Genomic DNA, 20,063 nt, shown 5'->3' on the forward strand with positions numbered 1-20,063 from the left:
CTCCTTCCTCAACAGCTCCCCCTTCTGCCATGTTGGGGGGGGGGGGGGGCTTCCTTTAAAGGGACCATATTTTTGGTGTGTGTGAAAGCAAATGTGTGTGTAGTTAAAGGCTGCTTTTGCCTGAGGTAAACATTCTCCTCAAACATGAGCCATTTCCCCTTATTTCATTATAAAAAGGTACTGCTGCCCCACTTCTTTGGCTCCCCCCCCTGCTCATTTCAGAGCTTTCTTAGTTCTGCCCTCCCAGATCCCTCCGGGCCCCCTGCTGGCCTCCCAGGGGATCAGAGCTGGGCCCAGAGGGCTCCCCCTGGTGGAGGAAGGGGGAAGGAGAGCGGCCGGAGGGGAGGGGAGCCTCCTTTCCAGGCTAAAGAGCCCCCAAGGTCCCAACCTTCCCTCCAAGGGAGGCTGCTTCCCCCCTCCCATCGCCTGGGTCGCCTCCTCTGGACCTTCCCCGGCTCCCTCCTCTCCTTCCGGAGGCCTTTGGACCACAACTGCTCCCAATACTCCAGATGTGGTTGCTCTGCCTTGATTCATGTAAAGGGTTTATGTAACATTAGCCTCTCTGTTTTCAATACCATCTTTATCATCTGGCATCGTGTTGTCCTTTTAAATTTTTTATATAATTTCTATTGAAATTATTCCAAAACTAACAAAGTAATATAAAGTAAAGGAGATAAAAGAAAGAAATCAAAGAAAAATCTAAAAGTACAAGAATAGAAAATAAGTTGAAAAAAATTATGAGCACCCACAGATTTCACCTTCAACTGAAAGAAAACTATTGCTTCTGAAATAAGAGAGAGCTTGTTCTCAAAAGGTGAAAACTGCAGCCAAATATTTTGAGCCTTCCTGTGAATGGCAGGAGACAGAAATCCATAACTATTTTTCCCATGGGGAGATCGGGGAATCTCCTCTCGAGGGAAGGATCAGATTGGATCTTCCGAGGATCTTCCTCTTCCTCCAAAGGGAAGTTCTCTGGCTGAGCAGAAGAGGCAGAGAAAGGATCCCCTCACCTGTCATTCCTGGGTGTGGAGAGGAAAGGAGAGGACTGGTCAGTTTAGTTCAACTCTACTTCGAGGTGGTTTTCCCTTAGATTTGAGATTTTCTGGCATCCTTCCTCACTCTCAAACCTAAGCAGAAGTAGCAACATTTCAGGATTTTGTTTTGGTTTTCCAAGCTTTCAGTTTTCCTTTAAATCCAAGAATCTGGTCACTTGAAATCAAAATATCTTCTCCAGAGCCTTGCAGATCCTATAAGCTCCTTTCAAGGGTCAATAACCCTTTGGGTCTCCAGATCAGACTGGGCCACTTGCTGCTGAGGGAAATATTCTTTTCTGGCCTTTCAAAGCTTCATTCCCACATTGCACTAAGCCATGGTTTGCTTCTGGTTAGCCCAAAGTGGGAACCAGCCCTTTATTACTTGGTGCTATTTGTGAATGCAGACCATGATTTGCAGTCACAGGAATCCCTGCAAAGCTTCTTTTTAGATCAGCTGGATCCTCTTTGAGGTCCATGAGATTCTTAGTTCCTCTTTTCAGCCAGATTCAGGCCCCTGTTCCTGCTCTGGGGTTCCCCCCAAGAGAGCAGTAGAAGGAAAGATAAAGGAAAGAGACTCCGTCCCTCCATTTCTTCTGTCCCTCCATCTTTTTGTGATCCTCCACTGCCTTCTTTTCTGATCCTGTGAAATTGAAAGGGTGATTTGCCAGCTGCCCATTCTCTGGTGAGGTTCATCGGCTCCATCCCAGGAGAGACGCAGGGACCTAGGCAGACCTGTAGGGAGTCAGGAAGAGGGAAAATTGGAGGGAATTGCTATGGTGGAATTTGGGTTGTCATTCCCTCCCTCCCATCTCAAAGTCCCTCTGTGGAGGGGATTCTCTGTCTCTCGAGAGGACTCCGCAAACCATCCTCCTGTCCCTCTTCCAGGCCTTCACACAGTGCAGAAGATGTACGGCTGTGAGCTCTGGGGAGACAGGAGCAAAGGAGGGTTTATGCAGCATGGTTACGACGGAAGCACCTACCTCACCTTTGACAAGAAGACCCTCAACTGGGTGGCTTCCGACCCCCAGGCCCAGTTCACCCAGAGGAAATGTGATGCTGGCCGAGGATGCAATCTGGGGCTTAAGTTGTGCCTGGATAAATCCTGCCCTGATTTTCTGAAAACGTTCCTCTCGTACGGGAAGGAGGCACTGCTGAGGACAGGTGAGCCTCTGGATCCAAGCTGGACTTTCCTCATTTGTAGTTGGAATTTTGGGATGCATTTGGCCTCTTGTCTAAAGTCTGACTACCCACGAGGGAATCCTCCTCCTCCTCTTCCAGCATCTCTCCAGGAAGCAGGGAGCCCTCTTTGGTTCCCACTGCCAGGCCACCATTCAGTGGACCAGGAAATTCAGCCTCTTCCTGGCGGGGGTCTGGGTGGATCAGGCAGGAAAATCACTTGGGGGTGTGCTTTTCACGGCCCAAAATGAGGCAACCTTTTGGGGTTCTTCAGTGACACCTCCATTAGCCAAAGAGAGCTGAGGTGGCGCAGTGATTAGAGTGCAGCACTGCAGGCTACTTCAGGCTACTTCAGCTGACTGCAGTTCTGCAGTTCGGCTGTTCAAATCCCACCGGCTCAAGGTTGACTCAGCCTTCCATCCTTCCAAGGTGGGTAAAATGAGGACCCAGATTGTTGGGGGCAATATGCTAACTCTGTAAACTGCTTAGAGATGGCTGAAAGCCCTATGAAGCGGTATATAAGTCTAACTGCCATTGCTATTGCTAAACTGTAGTCAAGAGTGAGGGCCCCCCTTAATTTTATCCCATTAACTCTACTCCCCACATCCCACAGGGGTCTCGCTCTCTGCCCTGCACCTGATGCATCTCTCACACCACTACTGGGGGTGGTGGTGGTGGTGGTGCCACATCTATCATTAATAGGACATTATCCGTGCACCACTAGGCAAAAAAGACCAAGGTTGAGGGATTCTTTCCTTCCCCAGGAGAATGCCTATGGATCTTTCTCCTAAACTTCAAACAGGTTCCCTCAATTCTGACTTAGGGAGCCTTTCCTCAGAACAATCCCCTCCCCACCCTCTCACCGCACAGGGGAGCTCATATTCAGGGGTGAAATCTAGCAGATTCGGACAGGTTCTGGAGAACCGGTAGTGGAAATTTTGAGTAGTTTGGAGAACCGGCAAATGCCACCTCTGGCTGGCCCCAGAGTGGGGTGAGAATGGAGATTTTACAATATCCCAGCGGGGGGGAGGGATTGCAGTATCCTTCCTCTGCCACATCCACTAAGCCACAGAACCAGTAGTAAAATAATTTGAATTTCACCACTGTTCATATTATAATGTTTTCTTGTGATTTGTTATTAATTTATCATCTAGATCAGTGATGGTGAACCTTTTAGGCACATAGTGTCAAGACCGCAAGGCGGACATGTACACCAGAGCACTGGAAACATAACGACTAGCTGGCTGGCATGTTTTTGTACCTCAAAAACCGACGACCAGCTGGCTGAGCTGGGATGACAGTGTGCATGCCCACCGAGAGGACTCTATATGCACCTCTGGCCCATGGGCCATAGGTTCACCATCACAGATCTAGATCAACTCTTTCCCTCCCCCCCTCCCCAGGCCTGCCCATTTCCCTCTGGGGTCCTTGATCCCTTCAGTATCAGTTGGATGAGATTAGGATCAATGGGGGACACCCCCCTGACTATTGCCAACAGCCCCTCCCTGCCCGGGGAGGACCCTCGCTCTCTTCCATTGGCATCACTTCTCTCTGCTCTCCCCACCCCCTTTTGAGAGACAAAAATCTCTTTTCCAAATTGATCAGTGTGAGATTTCAAAAGTTCTGGGTCCCTTGCTTTGATTCTGGCCCTCCTCCCCCTAAAATTGTGGTTGTGTCCCTTGTAAAGAGGCCTGGAGCAGTCAAATATTCAGGGGAGTAGAAGAGGAACCAAAATGTAAGGGAAATCATCTGTGTTGTTGTTTTGAAAGGGACTTAAAAGACCATTTCCACTGTCCCTCCCCTGGTGTGAAGTGAGAAATAGCGGGAGATTTTCCTGCCCCTCCAAGTTTCCCATCCACCTTCCAGGCTCTGGAGGGGCTCAGAGTTAATTCTGGGGGTGCCGTTTCTGCAGAGACCCCAAAGGTGACGGTGAGCAGCCGGACGGAGGTGGAGGATGGGATGGAGACGCACGTCTGCCGCGTGGATGGCTTCTACCCCAGGGACATCGATGCCTCCTGGAGGAGGGATGGGGAGGAATGGCTGGAAGAGACCTTCCATGGGTCTGTAGCCCCCAATGCGGATGGGACCTACCACTACTGGCTCAGCATCCGGATCGACCCCAAAGAGAGGAGCCGCTATCGGTGCCACGTGGAGCACGACGGCCTGCAGGAGCCTCTGGACTTGGAGCTGAAGGGTGAGAGGCTGCAGGGAGGGGAAGGCTGGGCTCTCTGGCAGGCTGGAGGGTGGTGGGAGAGATATCTGACCCCAGCTGTGTCCAGATGTGACCTTTTAAGCCATTTTTTCCCCAGTATTTGAGGTTGGTGAAGCTGCAGGGACCAGCCCATAGAATTGGTTTCATGTGATGTAAAGGAAACTACAGAATTCCATCACAAGGGTTGGCCAATCCTGATTAAATGCTCTTAGATCCTACCTTCGTTTTTCTTCTCCACCTGGTTCTTGCTCCAGGAGAAAATTTAAATATGAGCCAGCAGCTGCCAAAAAAGCCAACACAGTTCTAGGCTACATAAAGAGAGGGATAGAATCAAGATCACGTGAAGTGTTAATACCACTTTATAAGGCCTTGGTAAGGCCACACTTGGAATACTGCATTCAGATTTGGTCACCACAATGTAGAAAAGATATGGAGACTCTGGAAAGAGTTCAGAGAAGAGCAACAAAGAGGATTAGGGGACTGGAGACTAAAACATATGAAGAACGGTTGCAGGAACTGGGTATGTCTAGTTTAATGAAAAGAAGGACTAGTGGAGACATGACAGCAGTGTTCCAATATCTCAGGGGTTGCCACAAAGAAGAGGGAGTCAAACTATTCTCCAAGGCACCTGAAGGTAGAACAAGAAGCAATGGGTGGAAACTAATCAAGGAGAGAAGCAACTGAGAACTGAGGAGAAATTTCCTGACAGTGAGAACAATTAATCAGTGGAACAACTTACCTCCAGAAGTTGTCAATGCCCCAACACTGGAAGTCCCTTTGGAACGATCTCCCCGTGGAGATTCGCACCCTCACCACCGTCCAGACCTTCCGCACAGCCCTTAAGATCTGGCTATCCCGTCAGGCCTGGGGATAAGATTCTAATTCGCCCCACCCGAATGTTGAATGAAAGTTGTGTTTTATTGCTTTATTTTTTTTCTCATTCACATATTGTCTTATGTTTTGTCTTGCACTCCCCCTCCCATGAATTGTAAGCCGCCCTGAGTCCCCTCAGGGGAAAGGGCGGCCTATAAATCACAAATAAAATCTAAATCTAAATAAAAAAAGTCTTTAAGAAGATGTTGGATAGTCATTTGTCTGAAATGGTATAAGGTTTCCTGCCCAGGCAGGGAGTTGGATTAGGAGACCTGCAGGGTACCTTCCAACTCTGCTATTGTATTGTATTGTATATTATCTCTTTTACTTTAAATAATAAAATGCTAACACTCAAACTGAAGAAAAAAGATAGCATATTGAGCTGTCCATTTTCACTCAGGGTCATGACATAACATATTGAGGCAACCTATACTGAGGCAAAAGAACAAAAACATTTTTGTTGTTTAACAATTACGGTATTTTTATATTATTGTGTTGGTGAAGTTTTTGTTTTGGAAGCTGCTATGAGTCAGAAGGTGGCAAAAGGCTGTTTTTTAGTAGAAAAACTAAAGATGAATTCAGTTGTCTTCATGCTGGGCTGGTGTGACAATGAGGCAGTGTCATGTGGACATCTCTCTAAACAATGGTTAGCAAGGTATCTTCATGTTATAGTTAGAGGGACATGAGGAGGAAGCCCTTAAACTTTAGGTCCCTCCTCTAATCGGGATGATTTTTTTGGGTTCTCCTTCAATGATCTGCTCTTTCTCCCAATTCAGAACCATCCAATTCAAAATCCAACCTGGGGCTCATCATTGGCTGCGTTATGGCTGCCCTTGTCCTGGCGTATGCGATTGCTGGGATCCTGGTATTCTTCAGTAAGTGTCTTTTTGGGGGAGGGGGGGTGATGGAAGGAAGATGGGGAGATTCCCCCCAAGTCTCTCCCTTTGGGGAGCTTCTCCTGGGCTTCCTTCTGTCCTGTTTTCCCAGCCCTCTTGGGGATTATCTGAGATCTCAGCCTCTCGCTGGGACTCCAGTTTCTATTCAGCTGAGTCTGAGATTCGGGCAGTCCTGTCTCCTCCTGAGTTGGGAAGAGGCATCCCAGTTCCTTTGTCCCTTTCAAAGGCTTTGGTCAAAGAGCAGCAGAGAAGGATTTCCATGGAAACCTTCCTCCCCTCCCAGCTGCTCCTTCTGCTTCCCCCAATTCCCCTCCATCCATCTCGGAGGCAGCAGGTCTCTCTTGGGGCAAATCAGGAGATACATTTGTATTTTGAAGATCTTTCCGTCTTTATAAATGGGACAAAGTATCTCCTGGGGTTCTTCCTCCTATGGAGGGATCTCTGGTGGATTCTTTTGCACGTTCACTGATTTTGTCTTTGCAGAGAGACATCAAGATGACTACAAAGCAGCATCAAGTGAGTGATTTGTCCTCTTTGTGTTTAATCTCTAACTTTGAACAGAGGCACCATCGCTTGTAGTTTCTGTGTTCGTGTGTGCGATCTTCCTCTTCCTCCCAAGAACCAGGTTGGGGAAGATGGGCTCCCTTTTTTATGACAGCCAGGCTGAATCCTCAAGGAGAAACATCCTGGACAGGGAACTTGGAAGAAGATGAGAAGATCCAGCTGGTGGAAGGTCCCTCTGGCTGAGAACATGCTCTGTTTCCCAAGAAGGCAAAAAGGAAAGGCTTGGCCAAGTGAGAGTCAGAAGCTCCATAAAATTAGGGCTCAAAAGGAGACAGTATGAGAGAAAAGGAAATTTGGGGGATGCCAGCTGGATCTCCGCTTGGTCTCTCATCACGAATCTAAGAACAAACTGGTTAGAAAATGAAGTGTTGGATCCATCTGTATCCTCAAGTCAGCTCTGCCCTCTGGCTGAAAAGTAGCTGAGCTATTACTCTGTGTGTGTACAGAGTATAAATTTTAAGAATTCTTCCCAATGCCTTTTAGCCAAAACAGTTGGGTTCAAACTCTCTCCATGTGTTTGAGAGTCATAAATTGTGTGTGAGAGAGAAAAGGAGGGAGGGAACTGGAGTCAGAAAGAGCTGAGCTGCTCCATCTATAAGCCAAGAGGGCAACTTTCTCACCCTCTTTCCTTTCTTTTCCAGCAAGTGACAAAGGATACAGCAGTTCAGGCTGGGGTAAGTCGGAGGGGAACTGTCCCTTTGCAAAACTCTGGGTGGACAGGGGAGAGGATTTTTAAAGCTCCCCTAATTCATGCTCTCTATGTTCCATCCATGCCTGGTTCTGGTGAAATAATTAGAGAGTTTAGAGACAGTTTGGTTTAGTGGTGAGGCCACCAAGTGAGACTAACTGGGGGATGGTGAGTTCTAGTCCTGCCTTAGACCTGAAAGCCGTCTGGGTGTCACAAAATCCACTTTCCTTGCACTGGTTGATTCTGCAGAGGAGAAGAAGAAACTCTCCCTGTTGGATTCAGGCAGGGGAGGCAGCCCAGAGTCTGCATGGTGGAGCCTTGGCCCCCTTTGGAGGAAAAGGGCCTCAATTCACAGAGAGGAAATAGGGAAACCACCAGTGAGGCCATCATCCCCAGTGGTTAGAGACTCCTCTGGCAGCATAGCTGAGACCTGGCTGACTCTGGAAGGGGGGATCTACTCTGGAAAGGGTTTAGGGTTTGGAATCTCTTTTGTCTTTCAGGGGCTTTGGTCCCCAAGTTTCTGGTTGTGGCTCCCAGTTTCTGAAACTGGGCTCATAGGATAATCAGTTGGGCTTGTTGCTGCTGTATCAGCCTCCCGGCCTGAGTAGCTTTTTGCAGTTGGCATGTAATTCCCCAGGATTCTGATCCTGGGAGACTTCAATCTGCCATCCCTGGGTTTAGCCTGGGATGCTTTCCACGGCTACCATGGCTGACATGGGCCTCTCCCAGGTCATCTTGCACCCAACTCATGAAGCTGCAGAGGATGAATAGTGAAGAGAGAGATTCGTCCTCTTTAGAGGATCCAGACAAGGCAGAGACTCACTCTGTGTCTTTTTCTCCAATGCAGGAAGCAGCTGGGTCATTAAGCAGCCCCTTTGTAGGTGAGTTTCCCCTTTGGATGCTGTATGGGGGAGGAGGGAGGGGAGGGCTTTGAGATCAAATGACCAGTCGATGGTGAAGATACTTTGGGGGATCCCTCTCCTCTCTCCTGTTCCTCTCAAACATTGCAAGGGAAGGAAGCGATTTGGGGCAGAGGCGTTGGGGCTCTGGGGAGGGGTCTGCCTGCCCCCAAACTCTTACCCAGAAAGCCCAGACTGTGGCCAGGCCCCTCTTGGGATCTGACTGTCCTGGATCAGGAGCCTCAGAGAGCTGCAAGGACGAGACCAGAGGGTTCCCACTGCAAGGAAGGAAAGAGGGACGGACAAGGGAGGGTCCTGCCAGTCATGGAGAGTGGGCTTCTCTCCCCACCTTGCTCCCATCTGGGAATCCCTCCTTCCAGGCGTGTGTGTGTTTGTGTCTGCCTGCCTGTCCCCAGATATTTATCCCGAGAGGTGGGATTGTGGCCTCTGTAAGGATCTGATTGTTTTGGATCAGGAGATTCAGAGATCTGCAAAGAGAAGAACAGTGTCCCCAGTGTAAGGGGAAGGGAGGGGGGCAGACGAGGGACTTCCTGAGGGTCCTGTACCTGCAGTCATGGACAGAGGGGAGGAAGGGGGGTCTCTTTGGACGCCATGAATCCATTTGCACTCATCTGTGGGGGCAACATAGACTTGAATTGGACTTGTGTATTTGCGGGGAGGCATCCATACATGTGGGGCAGGTTCTCACCCACCTCAGGAGCCAGTCACAGCCCTGCCCCTCCCCTCTTCCACCCGGCTGATCCCTCTCTTGAGGCTGCTGCTTCTGCTCTTTCCCTGGGCTGATCTTTGCTGATCCCTCAGCCTGGACAATGTGATCCTTCCTCTTGGCTGCCTCCCAGACCGACCCTGCCTGCTTTCTCCCTCCTCTTAGCAGCCCCAGTGGACAGTCCCAGCAGGAGGAGAGAGGAGTGGAGGGTCCCAGCATGAAGAAAGAGGAGTGGACAGTCCCAGCAGGAGGAGAGAGGAGAGGAGTGGACAGTCCCAGCAGGAGGAGAGAGGAGAGGCGATCGGCCTCCCTTCTGAATTAGGCCGGACTCTCAGGAGGAGCCATTCAGGGCCTTCCAGCATACAGGAACCAGGATATATTTTGGGTCTTTAATGATTGCTTTTAACTTTGAACCATTGTTATTTTCAATGAGGAATAGAAGAATAAAGAACATCTTATGTGTTTATAATTGTGGAATCAAAAGGATTCAAATTGGTAGATATTTTATTTTTTATTTATTTGCATCAACCAGAAGTATGGAAGATATCTAACACGCCTTCCTCCTCCTATTTTCCCACAATGACAATAACCCTGTGAGGTGATCTGGGCTGAGAGGGAGTGACTGGCCCAAGGTCACCCAGCTAGCTTTCATGACTTGAACTCAGGGTCACAAGATACAGAAGAAGAAAAAAATAAAAGAATTTATGGATTTAAAGAGAGAAATTTTGTTAGCAACATCATTGAAAACACCATTGACAATTAAAGATAAGCTGATTAAGGAAACAGAAGAAGGGCTTCAAAATTACAGGAGAGACTTAATAAGCAATGAGTTGCAAAGAGGAGCCCATACAAATTTGATTAAGGAGATGATTAGAGGACTGATACCACTAATGGCAGAAGACATGAGATTGTTTTGCTACTGGAAAGATACAGGTTGATAGATGAAAGTGTATAATCTAAAACTAGTTAAACTTAGTGAAATTTAGTGACAATAGATATAGTTAAATAAATAATTGATAATGATAATAATGTATACATATATATTGCTATGATAAGTAATAATTGGACATGAATATTGAATGGTACCTATGAAAGGAAGATTAGAATTTTTTTTGGTTATATATAAAGGTTAATAAAAAAGAACTGTTAAATTTAGTTGTTTTGTTTATTAGGGGGAAAACGTTATGATAAAGGACACAGTCAAATAAAGGAGGGATAATGATAACAACATATATATATATATATGCATGGGTACAACATAAGTAAAGTGAATGTACATTGTAAACAGTGATTTGGAAAGGAGGATTAGAAATTTTTGTTACTAAATATTATGGATGTTTAGCCAGAATAGACCATAAGGATTCAGTGTTATTGGAGGATATTAGAAATAGCAAATGAAATGCCAGTATGTGGTTATGTTTTAAATCTTGATATACTTTTATGATGAAGGACGTTTAAACAATTATAGTCAAATGAAAATGGAGATATGAAGACGGTAATATGTATAAATATATATTAGTTAATACTTGAGTTAATATGAATTATGGTTGATGACTGTGGAAGAGATGCACGAAAATCTTTTGTAACCAACTGATACACTTTCTACAGTATGTAAAGAAGGAGGATTATTTGTGTTGTGTCTGTTTTGCAAAAATTTTTTAAAAATTATATATATAACAATTGTACATATATTGTAAGTTTGCCTAAGATAAAATAAATGCTTTCGTTTTCTTCTCATGTGAGTTGCTGCCTGTTTTGGGAGATCGAAGAAAGGAGGGATTTTACTCTCCTTGTTGATCAGAAACCCCAATTTCACTTTGAGTGGTAAGAAGAGGAGGAACCAAGGCAAAACCTGGAAGGAGCAAGAACTGAAGTGGCTCCTATGTGCTCCTTTGGGGAGGAGGCAGCCATTTTGTTCCTGTCCAGATGTTTCTCTAGCATCACCAGTTGATCATCTGTAAAATGGCTACTTGGCTTGGTGGTGGCAGCAACAGAGGCTGCTTTCCCCTCCAATCCTACTTTGCCTCAGGCTGTTGGCCAAGTGGTTGATCTTTGGGTCTCATCCAGGGGCCCTTCAGGAGACAGAAGTTCAGTGACCGACCAGAACCGTCCTGGTCCCCTGGCAAAAGGGCAGTTTCTTCTGCTTCTGAGAGATCCTCTCTGGGATCTTCAGGTGCCCAATAAGAGTGGGGAGACCCTTGATTGATGGGAAAGAAGTCCCCATTCTTACAGCGGTTCTTTCAGGGCGAGTGAAAAGTGTTGGGACTTTCCCCCCAATTCCTTTTTGGCTTCCCAGATGCCTTCAAGAGGTGGCCATCTTTGAGAGCCTAGAAAGTGGACTTCAGGTGTGCCCAATTCAGAGCTCATAGACCACATTCAGCCCTGGACAGCTAGTAATGTGGCCCTGCAAAAGTTTTGATAAAATTATATAATTACATATATAATTATACAAACACACACACACACATATATATGGAAGTTTTTTATTTATATACATTAACTATATTAAATATCGTATTATATATTTTATAAGGCACCCAAGACAATTCCTCTTCATTCAATGCTGCCCAGCAAAAGAAAAGATTGACACACCTGCTTTAAAACATTTTGTGAGTATTCGAAACAAGCATCTTCTACTGATTCTAAGGTTTTAGAAATACGTCCATTGATTAGACCCCTATGACTGGCCAGCTCACACAAGCAGTCTGGGCCAACACAATAAAAATATCAGTAGAAGAACAGGAGACAATAAACACAAAAGAAAAATAAACACCAGGTCAGCCAGAAATTCATGTGAGAAGGAACTTAGTGCAAAACCCTCCTTCCAGGAGGCTGAGAGGAGGGGGAAGTGCTGGAGGGGGTTCCAGGGAGCCATGGGAAAGGGAGACCTCTGAGGCCGCAAGAGATGGGCTTCTTCCAAGGAGGGGAGGGGGTCCACCCTATCCAGTCTAATGGCAGATACCCTCAGGGAGAGAGGGTACCGCAAACAGCCTGATCTCCTGCCCTGGAGGATATTTTATACACTATAATGCAGAACTGGAAAAGAAAACACAAGAAAAAAATTCAAAGAGACCAATAGGTTGAAAATAAGGCAGCAATTGTACTTTTATGCTCTCGCAAAGACGTTCCACACTTCTGGTCCCTTGAAGAGTTTTCTGCTAGGTTCATCCTATGGTTTAGCCTCCAGGCTCTTTATCATCTCTGTTGTTCTTCTCTGCACACTTTCTAGAGGGAGGGCGGACCTGGACTCCAATTCCGCAGAACCAGCTGAGGCACCAAGGGATAATCTGGTAGGACATCACTGGATTGATTTTCAAGCTGTTACCCCTGAGGACGTGGACAAGGCCATGGGAGCTGTAAGTGCCTCCACATGTGTACTGGACCCGTGCCCCTCCTGGCTGGTTGCTAACAGCAGGGAGGTGACACAGGGCTGGATTCAGGCGGTCGTTGCCGCCTCCCTTCGGGAGGGGGTCTTTCCCCCCGCACTAAAGGCGGCGGTGGTGAGACCCCTCCTGAAGAAGCCATCTTTGGATCCAGCCGTCCTAAACAACTATCGTCCAGTCTCCAACCTCCCCTTTGTGAGGAAGGTTGTTGAGAAGGTGGTAGCCTTTCAGCTCCAGCGGTCCTTGGAGGAAACCGATTATCTAGATCCCTTCCAGTCGGGTTTTAGGCCTGGCAACAGCACGGAAACCGCTTTGGTCGCATTGATCAATGATCTCTGGAGAGCCAGGGATGGAGGTCATGCCTCCATCCTAGTGCTCCTTGACCTCTCTGCGGCTTTCGATACCATCGACCATGGTATCCTTCTGCGACGACTGCGGGAAGTGGGGGTGGGAGGCACTGTTCTATGGTGGTTCTCCTCTTACCTCTCAGACAGGTCGCAGTCGGTGTTGGTCGGAGGGCAGAGATCGACCCCTAGGCCCCTAACGTGTGGGGTGCTGCAGGGTTCGGTCCTGTCCCCCCTCCTATTTAATATCTACATGAAACCGCTGGGTGAGATCATTCGACGGCATGGGATAAAATACCACCACTATGCGGACGATACGCAGCTGTATCTGTCCGCCCCGTGCCAACTCAATGAAGCGATTGACGTGATGTGCCAGGGCCTCGAGGCTGTTAGGGACTGGATGGGGGTTAAGAAGCTTGTACTCAATCCAGATAAGACCGAGTGGCTGCTGTGCTTCCCTCCTACTAATTGGCCAAGTGTTCCATCTCTCAGGCTGGGGGGTCAAACAGTACGCCCCCTCAGACAGGGTCCGCAACTTGGGAGTCCTCCTGGACCCACAGCTGACTTTTGAACACCACTTGTCAGCTGTGACCAGGGGGGCATTTGCCCAGGTTCGCCTGGTGCACCAGTTGCGTCCCTACCTGAACCGGGAGGCTCTCACAACAGTCACTCGCGCCCTTGTGACCTCCAGACTGGACTACTGCAACGTGCTCTACATGGGGCAGCCCTTGAAGAGTATTCGGCGACTTCAGCTTGTCCAGAATGCAGCCGCGCGAGCGATTGTGGGTGCACCTCGGTTCACCCACGTAACACCTATCCTCCGCGAGCTGCACTGGCTGCCTATTGGTCTCCGGATACGCTTCAAGGCGCTAGTCGTCACTTATAAAGCCCTTCATGGTATTGGACCTGGGTACTTGAGAGACCGCCTACTGCCAATTACCTCCACTAGACCAATTAGATCCCACAGACTAGGCCTCCTCCGAATTCCATCCGCCGGCCAGTGTCGACTGGCGACTACCCGGAGGAGAGCCTTCTCTGTGGCTGCTCTGACCCTCTGGAACGAACTCCCCATGGAAATTCGTACCCTCACCACCCTCCAGGCCTTCCGCATAGCCCTTAAAACCTGGCTGTTCCGACAGGCCTGGGGCTAAAGATTCGCTGCCCCTATCTCGAATGGTATGATTGTTGTGCTTTTTAAACTATGTATAGTTTTGTGTTCTTGTTAAACTGTTTGTATCCCCCCTTCCCTTTTTGAGTTGTGAGCCGCCCTGAGTCCCCTTAGGGAAAAGGGCGGCATACAAATGAAATAAAACTCTAAACTCTAAGAAGTGCTCAATTTAACTGGTTTGCAACTCTTTCAGATTATGAAAATATGAGTGATCCCCCACTTATAACCATCACAATGTCCCCGCTGTTACATCATTATGACTCAGGTGCTTGGCAACTGTCACACACTTATAGCAGTTGCAACCTCCTGAGGTCCCATGACAATTTCTCTTCCTGTTCTTTCTCCGTTTTCCCTTTATCTTTCCCCTTAGCTTCCTGGCATTTGGCTCCTCCCTCTTAGCAGAGAAGATTGCAGAAATTCTTTCGGGGGCCACAGAAATGAGTAAGGAATATAGTTTAGGTGGAATGGATGCAGTGGTGGGTTTCAAAAATTGTTTGAACCTACTCTGTGGGTGTGGCCTCCTTTGTGGGAGTGGCTTGCCGCCCATGTGACCGGATGGGAGTGGCTTGCTGCCCATGTGACCGGATATGAAGATGCCAACGACACTTGTCAGAACCACCTTATATTACCTCACGCACAGCACTGGCATTCATAAGAATATGATGTATACTTGTTTTTTAAAAGGCATCTTTGGTTTGCGTTAAAACAACTTCAACACATGCAATGTTCTGATTGCACCACAAACGCAGAGGCACTGAGTTTTATAAATATGAGCATGATAGCGTAGAATAATCATATCCAAGGACCAGTGGTGGGTTTCAAAAAAGTTTGGACCCTCTTCTGTAGGTGTGGCCTGCTTTCTGGGTCCACTGGTGGAACCTCTTCTAACCGGTTCGGTAGATTTGACGAACCGGTTCTATGAATAGGTGCGAACTGGTAGGAACCCACCTCTGAATGGATGAAACATTTAGAGTACCTACAAGATATGCAGTGAGAAACAAACTGCCCAAAGAGATACATGTAAGATTTATTTTAAAAAAGCTTTAAAAAATGAAGTATTGCAAGCAACAAGAACTAGCACAATTAAATACAAGTTTAGAGAGATAGTGGTATTGAAGCAAATTCCAAGGAAGGCTGGAGAAATAAGAAAAGAATACCACTTTCTGACTAAGAGTCTGATTAAGAAAGTGGTGAGTTTTAGATGGCTGGTTCCAGAAGGGATTTTGGTAAACTGGCAAGAACAAAGACACAGATTAGATACACTAGAAAAAGCAGAATTGTTTTATGAACAACATATAGCAGCACAGGAAGCAATGCTGGTGAGAGAAGAGGGAGGAGCCAAATGCCAGGAAGCTAAGGGGAAAGATCAAGGAAAATGGAGAAAGAATAGGAAGAGAGATCGTTAAGAGGGCCAAAGAGATAAAGGAGCAGCTAAGAATGACTAGATCAACTAAACTTATAAACCAATGATATGGAGGAAGAAATTAAAGTAATCTCAATAAATATAAACGGACTAAACTGAAAAGAAAAAATATTGAACAAATTAGAGTAATTGAAACTGGATATTATATGCTTATAGGAAGTACATATTAGAAAGAAACACAAGAAATGTTTGGAACAAGTAAAGCTAGGTAATTTATACACAATTCTGGCTGACCAAAATAAAAAGGGAATAGCACTATACATTAGAAAGACAATTCAATCAATCAGTTTACCTGTCAAAAGGAGAGCAGGAGGGGTCTCACCACCGCCGCTTTAAGTGCGGCGGGGAAGTGCCCCTCCCGAAGAGAGGCGGTAATAACCGCCTGGATCCAGCCCCGTGCCACCTCTCCGCTGTTGGCAACCAGCCAGGAGGGGCACGGGTCCAGTACACAAGTGGAGGCACTCACAGCTCTCATGGCCTTGTCCACGTCCCCTGGGGCAACATCCTGAAACTCAACCCAGCGATGGTCTACCGAATTATCCACCTGTGCCTCGGCTGGATCTGCAGAAGTGGAGTCCAAATCCGACCGAAACCGAGCAACTTTGTCCACTAAGAACTGGACATAGTCTTCAGCCCTACCCTGCAAAGGGTCCCCCGTATCCCTCCCATTTAGGAGGGACCGGGTTATCCTAAACAGGGCAGCTGGACGGGACTCAGCGGACGCAACCAAGGTGGCAATATAAGGGCGGCCTATAAATAAACTTAACCTAACCTAACCTAAACAGGGCGGCTGGGCGAGATTCTGCGGACGCAATAAGAGCTGGAAAATGTGCACATTTTGCCGCCCATATCGCCACTAAATAAGTCCTAGTGAAGGCTCTTAATAGTGTTCGGTCGGATTCGGAGTTGCTAGCCTTCCAACGTCGCTCTAGGCGTCTCTTTTGGCGCTTCATCTCCCGGAGTTCCTCGGTGAATCAAGGTGCCGTCCTAGATCCACTGCCACGGAGAGGCCGCAAAGACGCAATCCGATCCAGAGCCTCAGTCGCCGCTGCATTCCAGGTGGCGACCAAGGACTCTGTCGGATTGTGGGCAAGAGAGTCAGGTATCTCCCCAAGCTCCATCCATTAGAGATGGGGGGCTCAGGTGTGCATGAATTTCACTCTTGAACCTTAGACCCTTGGATCTGCTGACAACCTTAAGCTGGCTCTCAGGTCTTGGATGCTTGGAAGCTTCTCTTTGAAAAACGTGTTTTGCAGGCAAGGCTTTGCTTTGGCTGACATTCCTGGAGACATTTCTATTACCTGAAAATAAAACTGATATATATATATTTATCTATAAAATACAAAAAAATTTGGGATAGGTAGCACCATCAACAGATCGGTTTGTAACTGGCTGATACATCATACCCATATGTGTAGTCTCTATGGAACTACATTGACATGTGGGGGTGAGGGGAGTAAGCAGTGGGATAGCCCAGGTTTTAGGCCCAGTACTTTTCAATATCTTCATAAATGACTTAGATAAAGGACTAGAAGGGGAATTCCAAAGTTGCAGATGACACCCAGCTGGTAGGAATAGCCAACACCCCAGGAGAGAAGCCCAGGATCCAAAAAGATCTTGACAGATGTGAACACTGGCCCTATCTAAGAAAATGAAAGTCAACGCATATAAAAGTAAGGTTTTATACTTGGCAAGAAAAACCAACTGCTTAGGTACAGACTAGGTGAAACTTGGTTTAATGCCAGTAATTGTGAGATGGATCTTGGAGTGGACACTCACTTAAACAGGAGCCATCAGTGCACAGCAGCAGCCAAAAAAAGCCAATGAAATCCTAGGCTGCATTAATAGAAGAGTAGAATCAAGATTGTGTGAACTTCTAGTACAACTTTACAAAGCCTTAGTAAGACCAGAGGTGGGTTCCTACCAGTTCGCACCTATTCGGTAGAACCGGTTCGTCAAATCTACCGAACCGGTTAGAAGAGGTTCCACCAGTGGACCCGGAAAGCAGGCCACACCTACAGAAGAGGTTTCAAAATTTTTGGAAACCCGCCTGTCAGCTTCTGCTTTGCTGCTGCTTCAGCTGCCATGAAACGGGAAGGGGGGGGCTTGTTGTGGGAGGGTTTTAATTGATGTGCTGGAGGTCTGCTGACGGAATGTTCCAGGGTGTTCCAGTCGTCGGGGTGTACGCATGCGTACGTGTTTCCCGCCTACATCAACGGCCTTCACATTCCATCTTGGCCTGTCTTTTTGAAGTTATCTCACACCTGACATTTGAGGGACTTATGATTGGACTGGAGCTTTGATCCTGTGGGGGGGGAACGGGCTATGCTATATATCAATTGCTTTCGCGCCATATTATTCAGATCTTGCTTCACTACTGCTCGCTTACCATTTATAATTAGTAAAAGTACTTTGGATTTCCAACCCATGGAGTCTCTTGGTCTTCTTTCCTAATTATGGAATGGAGTGGGGCCTGACAAGAAGCAAGATCTCAGTAATATCCCTTTCCAGGAGATTTACGTCTACCGAGAAGGGACATAATGTCTTCTCCGACCAGAGAGGAGGAAGGCGCCGTTGGAGGGATGGACTCCAGTGAACTGGGACCTCCCGACCTTTCTTTACACCAGCCCAGCCCGTCTGACCGACCTCTGCACGAAGATTTATGTCAACTGCAAATTTCCAGTCAGCCTGAGCCTTCCCCCCTGCCCCGGTGGTCAACTTCAGTGGGGCAAAGAGAAATAGAGACAAGTTGGAATGCTGGTCTCACCCAGAGACCACCTCAACAAACTTCGCTGGAGCCAGGGGCCGTGAGAAAACCTCAGGGGGGCGAATTTCCTGACTATTGGAGCCAAAGAGGCGATGAAGCGGAATGGAGAAATTATCAGCACCAGGGCCCCGTGAGAAAACCACAGCGGAGTGAGTTACCTGATTATTGGGGTCAAACATTTTTGGAGGACAGGAGGGGGGAGGAGGAAAGAGACTGGAGAAGTTGGCAACGTCACCCACGCCAGGATTCTCCCCCACCCCCCCCTCGGCCTGCATCACCCCCTGCGGCTAGAGGTTTTGCTGATCAAAGGGGACCTCCCCCCCAAGCCCCACCTCGAAGACATCGAATGGCTAAAATTCCTCCCTTGCCGGTGCGTTTTGATGGTTCTTCCACCAACCTTCCCTCTTTTCTTATGCAAGTTTTTAACTACATGGAAATTTATGGGCGGGACTTTGAATCTGATACTTTAAGGGTCAGAATGGTTCTTTTATCTTTGGATGGTGAAGCGGCCACGTGGTCGACTGCTCTGCATATGTCTGGTTCTCCCCTCTTGGGGAATTTCAACCGTTTTATGGCGGCTTTCCGCCAACGTTTTGATGACCCGTTGACCGAGAAGCGGAACAAATTAAAGTTTTTAACCTTTGACCAAGACGATAGACCTGTGGCCCAATACATCCAGGAGTTTCAATGTCTGTCTCAGTATATGAGAGGCTGGGGGGAGGATGCGCTTCTGGACAGATTTGCTGAAGGCTTAAACGCTGACATTTATCAACAATGTGTCAATCGTAACCTGCCGAGGCGTTTAATCACTTGGTTCGAACATGCTGCTGACGCTGAGCTTGATTTAATTCGTCTGCGCTATGCCACTGAAGAAAGAAGGAAGCGAAAAGAAAGAGCTGCCAAGTCCCTCCCCCCTCCTGCTACTCAAGCGCTTCCCAAACGCCGGGGCGACGCGAGGGAGCCCCCTTCTGGCTCCTCCAGACCTTTAACATGTTTTCGCTGTGGCAAGCTTGGGCATACCGCCCCCCTCTGTCGGGCGAGATCACCCCTCTCCACCCAACCCCCTCCCGGACGGGAGGAGAAGCCTGCAAGAGGCCCTGGAAAGAAAAAGAGGGAAACAGCTTTCGCAGGAGAAACCAACCCCCCTCCTCTTGCCCAACCATTGAAGGATGACGCGGATGCTAACTCCTCTTCTTCTGATGACTCAGATGACGACGCTTCACCTAACTGGGTGAGTTCAAACAAGGGGCCCCTTCTACTCCCTATTGAATTAAAGGTTCCTTCTGAGGGAACTACTGCCACCCTCCTGGCATTACTGGACTCCGGCTGTTCCCGGTCCATGATCAACCCAGCCATGGTTGAAAAATTAGGCCTCAAATTGCGAACTTTAAAAACCCCTCTTGTGTTTTGCCAGATAGACGGATCTGTTGCGGGGGGGGGGCCTGCCCATTTTTTTACTGAGCCTTTGGAAATGAAATTGGGGACCCACACTGAATTGATCTCTTTTGTGGTCGCGCCTGGCATGGACAGACCACTTATTTTGGGCATCCCATGGCTCCGGAAATGGAACCCTCACATTAACTGGCGGACAGGCCGCTTGCGGATTCGCTCCAAGGTACCTCCAGTGGGGGAGGGCTCTCCAAGCCAACCTGCAGTCACTGACGTTCCTGAGGTGGCCGCTAGGGGGCAGGAGAGGATTGCAGGAGAGGAGAGAATTCCGAAAGAATATTTGGATCTTAAAGAAGTCTTTAGCGAGCAATCTTCGGACATTCTACCCCCCCACAGGCCTACTGACTGCTCCATTGACATTTTGCCCGGAGTCAAACTCCCTAAACCCCGCATTTACTCCATGTCACCCAGGGAAATGGAGGAGATGCGTTCTTTCATTGACAAAAATTTGAAACGTGGT

General features: G+C 47.8%; 4 protein-coding genes across 8 annotated transcripts in view; 2 read left to right on the forward strand and 2 right to left on the reverse strand.

The window, feature by feature from the left end:
• The window catches only part of LOC116503374 (major histocompatibility complex class I-related gene protein-like), a 556,717-nt gene that overhangs the window by 513,090 nt on the left and 23,564 nt on the right, over window positions 1–20,063 (forward strand). Inside the window, exons 5-10 of one of the 2 annotated variants that reach the window (XM_032209749.1) lie at window positions 4,123–4,404; window positions 6,072–6,170; window positions 6,675–6,707; window positions 7,397–7,429; window positions 8,291–8,324; window positions 9,235–9,608. In XM_032209749.1, coding sequence (XP_032065640.1) covers window positions 4,123–4,404; window positions 6,072–6,170; window positions 6,675–6,707; window positions 7,397–7,429; window positions 8,291–8,324; window positions 9,235–9,391 — 638 coding nt within the window. In that variant the 3' untranslated portion in view covers window positions 9,392–9,608. Of the gene's footprint in view, window positions 1–4,122; window positions 4,405–6,071; window positions 6,171–6,674; window positions 6,708–7,396; window positions 7,430–8,290; window positions 8,325–9,234; window positions 9,609–20,063 lie in introns of those variants that run through there. The other variant, XM_032209748.1, reaches the window with a different exon arrangement.
• The window catches only part of LOC116503386 (H-2 class I histocompatibility antigen, Q9 alpha chain-like), a 504,076-nt gene that overhangs the window by 246,271 nt on the left and 237,742 nt on the right, over window positions 1–20,063 (reverse strand). The gene's annotated exons all lie outside the window — the stretch shown is intronic.
• The window catches only part of LOC116503420 (major histocompatibility complex class I-related gene protein-like), a 465,627-nt gene that overhangs the window by 175,520 nt on the left and 270,044 nt on the right, over window positions 1–20,063 (reverse strand). The window lies entirely within an intron of this gene.
• LOC116503411 (H-2 class I histocompatibility antigen, Q9 alpha chain-like) overlaps window positions 1–20,063 on the forward strand; it is a 65,127-nt gene that overhangs the window by 6,969 nt on the left and 38,095 nt on the right. The gene's annotated exons all lie outside the window — the stretch shown is intronic.

This window comes from Thamnophis elegans, chromosome 2 (assembly GCF_009769535.1).
Source record: "Thamnophis elegans isolate rThaEle1 chromosome 2, rThaEle1.pri, whole genome shotgun sequence".
Classification (NCBI taxonomy): Eukaryota; Metazoa; Chordata; class Lepidosauria; order Squamata; family Colubridae; genus Thamnophis; species Thamnophis elegans.